The sequence below is a fragment of the Triticum dicoccoides genome, chromosome 3B, assembly GCF_002162155.2.
Source record: "Triticum dicoccoides isolate Atlit2015 ecotype Zavitan chromosome 3B, WEW_v2.0, whole genome shotgun sequence".
In the NCBI taxonomy this organism is placed as follows: Eukaryota; Viridiplantae; Streptophyta; class Magnoliopsida; order Poales; family Poaceae; genus Triticum; species Triticum dicoccoides.
The window spans coordinates 588187507-588199079 of NC_041385.1; the positions used below are offsets into that span (position 1 = coordinate 588187507).

At 45.6% G+C, this 11573-nt stretch overlaps 1 protein-coding gene across 2 annotated transcripts; it reads right to left on the reverse strand.

The window, feature by feature from the left end:
* Nucleotides 1-1265: 1265 nt before the first annotated feature.
* On the reverse strand, nt 1266-8019 carry LOC119277257. Of its 2 annotated transcripts, none has more exons than XM_037558513.1 (7): nt 7621-8019; nt 5290-5430; nt 4832-5197; nt 3770-4015; nt 3376-3468; nt 2124-2324; nt 1266-1879 (listed from the first exon to the last, which is right to left on the reverse strand). In XM_037558513.1, exons 1-7 carry the CDS (start codon nt 8002-8004, stop codon nt 1664-1666), a joined length of 1647 nt encoding a protein of 548 aa, XP_037414410.1. In that variant the 5' UTR covers nt 8005-8019; the 3' UTR covers nt 1266-1663. The 2 variants fall into 2 exon arrangements, with proteins under 2 accessions (XP_037414410.1, XP_037414411.1); XM_037558514.1 differs by lacking the exon at nt 7621-8019 and adding an exon at nt 6648-7248.
* Between the last annotated feature and the right edge of the window lie 3554 nt (nt 8020-11573).

Sequence of the window (11573 nt, forward strand, 5' to 3'; positions counted from 1 at the left end):
GTTTGGATCTGAGTATCTCAGAGAATCAAATGTGCAAGACACGAAGAAGTTGTTGGCTATTGGAGAGGCAAGGGGGTTTCCAGGAATGCTCAGATCAATTGATTGCATGCATTAGCAAGGGAGGAACTGCCCCAAAGGTCTGCGGGGAATGTATCAAGGTCACACCAGAGAGGCCGCCGTCATACTAGAAGTGATGGCATCACATGACTTATGGATTTGGCATGCTTTCTTTGGAATGTCCGGTTCTCACAACGACATCAACGTGTTTCAACGATCTCCGGTGTTCAGGAGGCTTTGCAATGGGGAATCACTGTCGTGCAACTACATCGTCAACAGCCGAGACTACAACATGGGGTACTATCTTGCCGATGGTGTCTATCCTCAGTGGGCGGTGTTTGCGAAGACCATATCCGAGCCGCGTGGCAAAAAACAGAGCCACTTTGCAACAATGCAGGAAGCAGTTAGGAAGGACGTGGAGACTTGGAGAGGGCATTTGGTATGCTTCAGACTCGTTGGGGAATTGTGCGGAGCGCTGCAATGATGTGAGAATTAGAAACTTTGTGGGAGCTGATGACATGTTATGTTATTCTGCACAATATGATTGTTGAGGATGAGGGTGATGGTGTAGCCCAAACCCATGATTTCGAAGCACACAGGGAACAAGTTGAAATCCCGAAAGATCAAGATGCGGCTCAACTTATGAACTTTCTGCAGATGCATCAGAATCTTCGAGATCAGTAGGTACACACGCAGCTACTCAATGATCTTGTGAAGCACATGTGAATCCACAATGGCAACCAAGGAGGCAATGCTTGAGTTTGACACTTAAAAAAATTATGTAAACACTATCTATGCTTCATACCAACAATTGCTATTTACGTGCGACATTGTGTTGCATTATCAACGTGCATGTATTTGTATGGATTTGAGAGTCCGGATTTGAGATATGTGGATGCCGGAAGGAAATATGAGGGGCGGTCGGGATGCGCCCGCGGACTTTTGTAACGTTTGAGTCCAGCGGAGTGGAGTCAGTTGCCGAACATCTTATGAACTCTCGATTTGGTGGAAGATCAGTCCAGGAGCTGGGAGTGGAGTGGAAGATTTGAAGGAGTGGAGTGCATCCGAACAGGCCCTTAGAGAACTCGCCAGTTCAGCTCGCTAGATTTGCTGCCGCAGATGGCATATGTCAGATGACTCGAATCCAGCATGACCCAATACAATCACATTGTACGTTGATGTATCAATTACGACAAAACAGCAAACCAACAATTCAACTTGGAGCTTTTACACCGCTCATAGGATGGCAATTGAACAATACGAGCCAAACCAAATAGCACTTCTACATAGTGTACATAGGTTTCCAACCATTTCTAATCAGCTGAATACAACGGTGCACATACATCTTTGTCAAACGTGTATCTATTTTCTGGCAAAAACACTATGAATGTTTTCAGAACATGACAGCAGCTGCGCGCCAGATGCAGAGCTTTTTTACTATACAATTGTGCCACCGTGGCCTTATTCGAGGAAGTTGATCGTACCTCGTGGCAAGCCGGCGTGCATCATGGGAAATATTCCAGACCTACCGTGATATGTACAGCTGAAGTACTGACTAAAAGGGAGTACAATCAAATCGCATGGGCGCACGGTTAAATATGAGTACTCAGCAGTTCTCATCCCTCAGGTAGTCCGGGGGCAGCGATGCACACCTTTCATTCATGTGAGCGTATGGTTCCATGGCGTTGTATCCTGGCAGTTCCATTCGATATCTGCCCTTGATTTGGCAAAACGGGAGCTTCACAGTGTCGTCTTTGTTGCACCACGACGGAAGCCGTGTCATGTTGGCTTCAAAGAAGTTCAGGATGTAAGCATCTTTTATCTGCATGGCAATATGGAATTCACAGGTCATATGTTCATACAAAAAGATGGTGTTGAAGTGAAAGATTATAAAGTCATCCAAATCATTTGGTATTTGCCAGAATAGGCAATGCTGATAGGCCAGCATTTCACTCAATCAGTTACTGAGATAACCCAGCCTTTTTACTGGACGGTTTACCTAATACCACCACCTATAAGCTCATAAAGGCTCACAAACTTAAGAATAAGAATTCAGGATTACTCACCGTGAACTCCGTGACTTCTATAGAGCTGGAAATTGGTTCAAAGAGTCCAGCCTCCTTGTACATCATGAGGACGTAGGCCACACAAGATGCTGATTGGCCATCAGTGTAGACCCAATTATCTTTCTCAGGAATTGTCAGCAATTTGTCAAATGTCATCCCACGTTTCTCTGATTCCACTATGATTTCAGGTAGATCAAGACCCTGAAATAAGTGGCACCGTTACAAAGACTATACTTAGAAAAGAAGATTGCTATTTAGCATGAGAGAATTGTAAAGAACAATGATTTTTTGTGAGCGTAAACAAGGTACGGACCTAAAGGTGAAACTAATATTGTGTCAAAACAAGTTAAGCCTTCAAGGTCAAATTGAATAGTCAACAAAATCAGTTTTAAGCTCCAATATCTCAAGTATAATAGGTCCTCGGTATATAATATTTCTTGAAAAGCCCTCAGTATGGTACCATAGAATATATAATCCTAGAGAAAAGCATTTAGCACACAGATCCTTTATATACCCCTTTGTTCACACAGTAGGTTACAACGAGTGGTTGATAAAATGAAACTAGTACAAGTATCTCCTTATAAAGAGCTGAGAATGTAAATCAATCTGCATTCAATTTTCAACAGGGTTCCATTTCAGAGCCCAACCTGCATTTAAGAGCATTCCAGAAATTTGTACGTCATTCAATTTTGATAGTACTTTACTTTTTATATAACACAGGGGTGCCAAGCCTGTTGTAAAAAAAGTACTCCAATAGAGTGTATGTTAAGTTTTCCAGTAGGCTGTGGGAGAATAAACCAAGTTTGCTCTCTAGTTTCACCTCGGATTTTGTGCACGGGCTGTTGGTTCATGGTATATGCAAGTTACTCTCTCTGCTCTTTTATTCTCTGTCACATCATCACATATCCAACATGGCAAATTATATCGATGATGACACCATCAGTACTGGAGATGCGCAAAATAGATGATAGTATTCAGGTTTATAGGTCCGGAGTAAATGCCACGGTATCAAAGGTTACTACATTTACATTGTCCATATTCCAGCAGGATTGTGGTCACACAAGAGCTTATCGCCACAAACTAATGAATCAGCTAGATGAATTGAACTACCAAAACTGGGGCCAGGTACTACCTAGATAATTAAAAAAAATCACCGGGTGCTGAAGAACCGGCATCAAGTAACCAAACCAAGAACGAACTGTAATAAAAACAGAGCACAGCTATTGGAAGTCAATGACAAATTAAAACAAACCTTCGTTCCCAGCCGCTTGTTAAGGGCTTCTGTCCACATGCTAGCCGCGTAGTCTGGTTGAAGCTTGTTCCACACAGTCATAACAGATGCAACCTAAGTCAATCATTAGATTTAGGTTACTACATTAGGAAATAAATCCTGCGAAAGTGCATAGTCCAATCTCATCGGTAATGCTTAAACAGCGATGATATCTGATACTACAATTTATAAATATGAGAACATTTTGTCTAAGAATTGTGCTACAAGGTTAAATATTAATGTTTTAATCTGTGTCATAAATCGTATGCACCATCTAAGCTATGAGCCTCTGAAAACAAAAGCCGATGATACACATATGAACTAATAAAATAAACATTAGCAAAATGCTCATGGAAAACGTATGCATAAATCATACCACGTGAGCATCCAATGGTGGTGGATAGTTGTTACTTATAGTATCGATCCAACTGAAAATCATATTATGATACCCATAAGGCTTCCCATTCATTTTCTTCGCATAAATCCAAGCTGCTGTCTCATTAAATTTTGCTCGTAAATCTTGACGTAATGGAAGCAATGCAATCTGAGGATTCGAATCATCCTTTGTCGTTTCAAACTCCCACCATTCTTCCCATGGCAAGACAGCAATAATATCTTCTCCCTGCACAACTCTGTTTGTTAGCTTAATTTGCAAGACTGAAACTGATATAACACATGTGACAAGAAATACCCTGCAAATAATTTGGCCCCCGCAGTAATAATTTGTAATTCAAGCAAAATAACATCTAAATATGATTAGCACTTGGTAGTAACATTTCCTTTATTTGTTTTCCGTATAAACGTTGGAAACATTACAGGTAAAAAACAAAGATTGAAGACAGTTTGCAGATATAACTATACCTACAGCCAGTAACAGCAACGAGGACATTATTTTCTGGTGAAATATGCACATTCTACAGAATGCTTTTGAAGTGTGCCCCTCTTAATATGGCTGAAATAACTGACACAGATATACTCCCTCCATTCCTAAATATTGGTCTTTCTAGAGATTTCAACAAGTGACTACATACGAAGCAAAATGAGTGAATCTACACTCTAAAATATGTCTATATACATCCGTATGTGTTAGTCCATTTGAAATCTCTAAAAAGACAAATATTTAGGAACGGAGGGAGTACCGTGCAGTGCAAATTCACTATCTATATTGTCAAATTATTCAATAAAATAACTGATAATTTGAAGCATATAGCAGTTCTTCACTTCTCATCCTTCTAGGCAAAAAGGAAAGGAATTAATTCATTTAGATCAAACTATGGGATCTTACTCAGTAAGACTGATGTAACTAGTTAATCGAAATAAGAAACAGCTAGTATCTACAAGTGTCATTTTATCATGCCTATCACATAGGGTAATAGTTAAAATGTTTGATCTTCACTATTTTTTCAGTTCTGATACAGTAATGATCTTGTACAGGTACCTCCTCATTTTCATGACCAGATTCTCCAACCCACAGCTTTCCTTCAGAGTCCCTCAGGCAAACTGCAGTATGGCCTGCATAAGCTCCGGTAACCCACTTCTCAAGGGTTTCAAAACCACCCCAGCGTCCACGGATTTTTGATAAAACCAAAAAATCTCCAGATTGGATGTCATCAGGATTTAATTCTGAAACCCACGGTTTTGGTCGTTCCTCAAAGGTCGCACCCATATGCTTTTTGAGAAATGCAAGGTTTGCATTCTCACCCCATCCAGTATTTGTGAAAAGAGGGAAAACATCCCAGAGTGCTCTGAGTGTCCCGATTGTTCCTGACGGCATGAGGAAGATGGACACTCCATTATGTTTCACCTATTTTAAGATCACAAAACAGCGCAATTGTATCAACAATGTTAAATGTCAGTTGTAAACAGAACAAGCATCGGTTACTACATAGTACTTACGTAGTCATATTCGGCCTTGCTTTCCCATTCTTTGATTTCAAGGGTATGCTCACGGCCTAGAAAGTAGTAATCCCATGTAACACGGTACGGAGTAGCAAACACATAAAGATCCATACAAGTCCAGCTATGTGCTTTCGTTGTCTACAGAAAGGAAAGGTTAGTTTCAAAATGGTTAGTAAGACAGGGAAGATGTTTGTATAAAGGAGGGAAAAGATAAATACTATTTTAACTTGTACTCGGGGTAGTATTTAGCTTTCTAATCTAAAATCATAAAAAAGAAAGTTGAGCAATAGGCTTTAATTGTGCAACCCACGAACTTAAAAAAAATGAATACTGCCTTTAATCTAATAAAAACAAAGACAACAAACATCATATGGAAGATAATTCTGGCTACTGAAAGTCAGAACACACATGGATTATATGAATACCCAATATAAGTCTCAAGATGCAAGTCGGATTTCCCCCATCATCCTTACGGCATAAAATTGATGAGAACACATGATACCTTGCTCTTGTATGCATTGTACTATGGATAGTATTTAACAATCAAGCAATAGGTTGGAACATCATACTGCCTTTCAATAGTAAGTAGCAAAATAGTTTGCTCTTGGTGTTGTTAGGATTAGAAAATAGTTTGCTCTCTGTGTCGTTAGGATCAGCCTTTGGAACAGTCGTCAAGGGAGAGCCAGTTAATCAGGATAAAAAGTTTGAACCACTCTTCTAGTGGACCCCAGTTGCTGTCAGCATGTAAAAGAATCTATTTGAAAAAAGAAAATATCAACCTTAAGCATCCATGTGGACCTTACTGATTAAAAATCTAACCCATTTATGACTACTTCGAGTTCTCATCGCTGAGAATTGCAATTCCCTATAGTGCAATTATAGCTTACCAATCTAAATGATGACATGATGCTAATAGCCATAAAACATGATAGAACAGTGTATGCACTTTGCGGTGATTATAATTATATTTTTAGCCCAATACGGATAAGGACTAGTTATGTTCCCCACAATTATAAACTAACAGGAACCAAGTTTTGATCACGCAAGGGGACACAACTAAGAAGTATACTAAAAAAAAGCAACAACTACCAGAGTTGAGCAATAATGAAATCAACCCATTTACAAAACCTACAGGCCACTGCTCAAAACTACGAATCCATGTGTTCGATATGGCGATGCTGGAAATACCAAAATCGTGTCAAGATTGTTCGGCACTTATGGATAACAAATTACACCAACTGGCGAGCTCCCCACTACCTCACTAGGGGAGAAAGTGGTTCTACCATCCACCCGATCGAACCCAAAAGCGAGTATAATAATAAGCAACGCGAGGTGGGTCTCGCACCGGCGTTCACCTCGAGATGGACCGTGCCGCCCCCGAGGCCCCCGTCGGTCCCGTTGGCGTCGCGGAACTCCATCCACGCCCGGTTCTCGTAGAAGCATGCCCCCTTCCATTCGGCGGCGCGGGCGCCGTCGCCCCCCGGCACGCGCGCGGCGCCGACGAAGGCCGGCAGGAGGTCGGCGGGGCCCCGCAGCGCGAGGCGGCGGAGCAGCGGCCGGGCCACCGGCCACGGCAGGAGCGGGAGGAGATCGCCGGGGAGGAAGAGCGGCCCCTTCAGCAGGAGCTGCGGGAGCGTGCCGCGCGAGGCGGCGAACAGCAGGGCGGCGACGAGGAGGGGGAGGAGGAGGAGCTTGAGCCTGGAGGCTCCCATGGCGGGGGCCTAGGGTTAGGCCGCCACCGCGCGAAGGAATTCAGATGCGGGACTGAGGCTTGAAACAAAGGGAGGAGGAAATTCTGTGAGGTTTGCAGAGGTTTGCTTGTTGGTAGCGGCTCCTCGCTTGTTGCTTCCGTATCGAGTTGACCGTCATGTTGCGTTGCGTGCGCCTTGCTCGAGGTAACAACAACGACGGTTCGAGGCTTGCGATGCTGTTTTGCTCCACTTCCATTTGATCACGCTTCACAAGACGAACCAAAAATGGTTTGCACATATTTCTGGCATATTCTGAGGATATACACTAGTACTGTCTGTCTTGTTTGCATAAAAAAAGTGGAGTAGTAGGACACGGCAGTTGAGGATGCAGTTAAGTGGCGCGCGTGTCCCTCTCGCAGCCACGATGCATTTTCATTTCTATCCGCAACCACGTGGGAAGATAAATAAATAAATAAAGGAAGGAAGTAAAAGCCCGTCTCCCGATCTTGGTTCAGAAAAACAAAAACAATCCGGAAGTAAAAACAATTTGAGGAAAAACCTATCCGGAAGCAAGCTCTGCGGCAGTTCGTGGCGACCGTGCTCTACGGCGGACTTTGCGGGAAGCACCGTGCCGTACCTTGAGGTGGACCGTGCCGCCGCCGTACTTGGAGCCGGAGTCGTTGTGGAAGGACAGCCAGGCCTCGTTCTCGTAGAAGCAGGCTCCTTTCCAGCCCACCGGCGCGGTGCCCGCCTGCGCCGGCCCGGCCGTCGCCGCGCCCACGAACACCGGGAAGATGTCCGACGCGCCGCGGAGCGCACGGAGGGCCGCCATCGCGACGCGCCTCGGCAGGAGGGGCAGGACGTCCGCGGGGCTGAACGGCAGGGCGGTGAGGATGCCGCCGCTGCCCGCGCCCCACGGGGCGCCGCCGTCGTCTGCGCCGGAGGGGCGGAGGAGCAGCACGGCCGCGAGCGAGGCCGAAAGCAGCAGTAGAGACACGGCGGCGAGCTTGGAGACTGCCATGGTGGTCTGCGGTTGGGGGGAATTTGATCTCGGAGCTTTTTTTATATGCGGGGAGGCTGGTGGTGTCGGTAACGCACTTCCGTGTCAAAAATGGCCAGCCAGCACGGTGAATACAGGTTACAGGAGCGGTGTTTGGTAGGAGTACGTAAATGTTTGGGTTGTACCGTGTGGCTCTGGGTCCTGGAATGGTTTCACCGTCCAATAGAAAAGCTTGCACTTAATGATACTCCTTGATTACTCTAGTTGTGTGGGGAAGATGTCAATTTAACCGTAAACACACTTGCAAAACGTCTGCTTGCAAATAAAGACTTTTTAGAGGTTTTGAGGAGTTGAGGAAAATTTGAGCCATGAGATTTTTCTTTTTCTTTTTTGTGGAAAAAAGGTTGAGGTCATATATTAAGTATCACAAGTTCTTACGAATACACACTTACAGAAAAAAAAATACATCCAAATTCTTAGGGGTGCCAAAATCGTCTTTCACATGCATTAGAGACGGCCTGCTGTGAGCTTGACTTTTGGTTGGGCCTCCGCCCTCGACGGAGCACATTTGTTCAAACCCCTTATAGAAGCAGCTTCACAACTACTTTCTCCTTCGAATTTATTTGGCCCTTAGTATATGTATTACAATGATTTTTTTTAGAAACACTTCTCTTTGCAATTCACATCTACTTTCTCCGTCGGAATTTATTTGATCCCTTATTATTTTGTGTCAAATTTTGACCTCATATACAACTAGCAAAATATAATTGTATACCACAAAAACAGGATCTTTGCAAAATTCTTTCAAATACTAATCTGGCATATAAATTACATTCTAGCATTAGATCTAGGGTCAAAATTTAACACAAAATACGAGGGGTCTAACAAACAGAATGAAGGAAGTACCACTTAACACCGAAGAAGAATTTGAGACAATGCTTTATTTCCGCCTTAGTGAATCCCAGTTCAACATTAAAACTATACGAAAAAGCTAACGAGTGAACGTCAGATATCAAGGTTTTTCGAGTGAACGCTATTGTGGCCATCGGGTGTCTTGCACCAATCTTGGCGCATGGACGGCTATGTCAGCCCCGGCAATAATTCAGTCGAGGCATTCCTCGCGCGAACGACAACATACCCTCGTGCAGCCTTATCCTTAGAGCGACAAGTGGAGACCACTCCCTTCCTCCTCCTCGTCTCGCGTCATTCTACATTTTGCTCTCCGTCGTTGCCCCCTTCATCTCGCATGTGCGAGCCCCTGCAACAAGGTAGTAGCGGGTGGCCGTTGTGGGGTGGACGCATGGATGGAGGTACCGAAGCTGCCAATGTCGGGGGCACGCTCGAGGCTGTCGCTACCGCGGTTGTTGCTGCTCACCTTCGACTCCATCTTCAGTCGAATCAAGCCATGTGTATGTGCAGTCTCTCGGTGACGCGCGAATCGATGACTCTTGTCTATGTATTCCCCCCATCCCACACCCTGATTTTTTTGATCTTCGTGTTCAATTTGGGATTCCTTGTACCTGTTTAGTTTGAGCTCTGCCCATTTTATACCTATGGCTTCTTAGCCGAGAGCAGGGAGAGAGGAAAGAGAACACAAGAAAACGGAGGCAAGGAATTTTTCTCTCGTCCCTGGCGGCTGGAACCCTAGCCGCCACCAGGAGAGCCCATCTTTCAGTGCCGTCCTTGGGCGGCTCCCCTCCACCGGTGACCTCGATCGTCGATGGTGAGGGGGGTCGCCGGATCCACGTGCGTGGATCATTTTTACTCTCTTGTAGTATTGGTTTTTAGACTGTTCATCGTCTTGCACTACAAAAGAAAGACACATCTGTAACATTATGGGCCCAACGAAAAAAATTACTGTCATGCTTATGACACTTCTATGACGATAATTGTGACAAGAACACATATCATCATAGATGTGGTGGGCTCCTACTTCTATGACAAAAAATCATGATAGAAAATGGGCTTTTCGTCCTGGGCGGGTCGGGGATGCACTTGCATGACATTCTTTGGGTCGTCCATGACGGAAAAAATCATGGTAGAAGCGAGGGCGAGAAAAATTTCGGGGAGTTCCAGTTACGGTGGTGGTTGGGGCCGAGCGATGCACGGAGGTTTGCGTGTTTCTCTCATATATGTACACGTGTGTGTGCAAGGCGTTGGGATCTAACTGAACCGGAGCGAGGCGTTCGCTTACTGAACCCGAGCGATTGTACTAGCTATGTTACTGAATCCGAGTGATCGATCCCTTGGCTGTTATCTGAACCCGAGCGATTCCTTCGCTATTGCTGCTAAATGAAGCCGATCGAACCTGCCTCTTGATGAACAGTGACCATTGTTGGGGTTGGATGAACAGTTCCCGGTGGGGGTTGGACGAACAGGACCCTGTGGTAGTAGGCCGTTTCTGCTGGATGAACAAGACCCCGAGGAGGCTGCCACACGGGAGCCGGTTGGGGGTGGATGAACAGGCCCCCATGGAGGGATGGTTGAACAATAGCCGGTGGAGGCTGGATGAACAATAGCCTGTGGATGAACAGTAGCTGGTGTAGGCAGGAGGAAACGTGGTGGATGAACAGTAGCAGGTGGAGACTAGAGGAAGTCGTCAATGGATGTAGCCCATGGAGGCTGCAGCGAGGCAGTAGACGGTGGATGAGCATGACCACATTTTGACCATAGGGGCTCCAACAGAAGTTTGTTTCCTCCATTTTGCGGTACGCCACACCCTTTCCGGTGAACAGGACAACGTCTCGGCCGTACGCGGTCGAATAGAAAGAAGACAGTTTCATCCGTTTCGTAGTATGCCAGACCTTGTTTCGGATGTTCCGTCCAAGCCGGTTGACTCCCGATGAACATGACGTATTCCGACCCAGTCGGTTGCCTCCCGATGAACACGAGTTGTTTCCTCCGTTCAGACCCAACCGGTTGGCTGCCGACGAACGGGACGCCATCGCTACCGTCCGTATGCATGAGTAGGCAATCGAGACCCCGCTCGTACGTACGTACGTGGCTGTAGCTTTTGGCATGTGGATGTACGTATGTGTACATAGTTTAAAAGGGACTGGCTGAACTGCTACGTCGGGGGCTCTACTACTACACATGTCATTGCTTGCTCGGCCACGGTTCATCATTGCAGAGAGACCGATCGACCAGTATGTACATACACGTTCACGACCAGACAGACAACGCAACACACGCTTCGACCAGGTGGGTCCCAACTGTCAGGGAGGATAAGGACGCACTTCCTTCCGTGCGAAGATATAGATGGTGGGTCCGAGCTGTTAGGGGGAGGATTCATTTTTTTGCGTGTAATAAGGAGGCACATCCTTACGTGAGAAGATGTAGCTAGTGTGTCCATCTGTCAGCCTCACCGCGTACAATTCTCTTCTGATGGCTATCGTTAGTTGACCACGTTGACCACGCCGCTCGGACAACACCCAGGTGGTGGAAGATGGCGAGCCCTAGGAAGGGAATGACGTGGAGCCAGGGAAGACGAGGCAGGTGGATGCCCAAGCGGAGGAGAGTACGAGGGTTCACCAGTTCGGCTGCGGTGTGAGGCTGTCATCGCCGGAGAATAACAGGAGGTGTTGGTGAGT

Coding starts and splice junctions, on each gene's coding strand:
- LOC119277257 (XM_037558513.1), bottom strand. CDS start 8,004: ATGGCAGTCTCCAAGCTCGCCGCCGTGTCTCTACTGCTGCTTTCGGCC. Junction 4,016..4,831: donor CTGGTCATGAAAATGAGGAG/GTACCTGTACAA, acceptor AGAGTTGTGCAG/GGAGAAGATATTATTGCTGT. Junction 1,880..2,123: donor TAGAAGTCACGGAGTTCACG/GTGAGTAATCCT, acceptor ATTGCCATGCAG/ATAAAAGATGCTTACATCCT.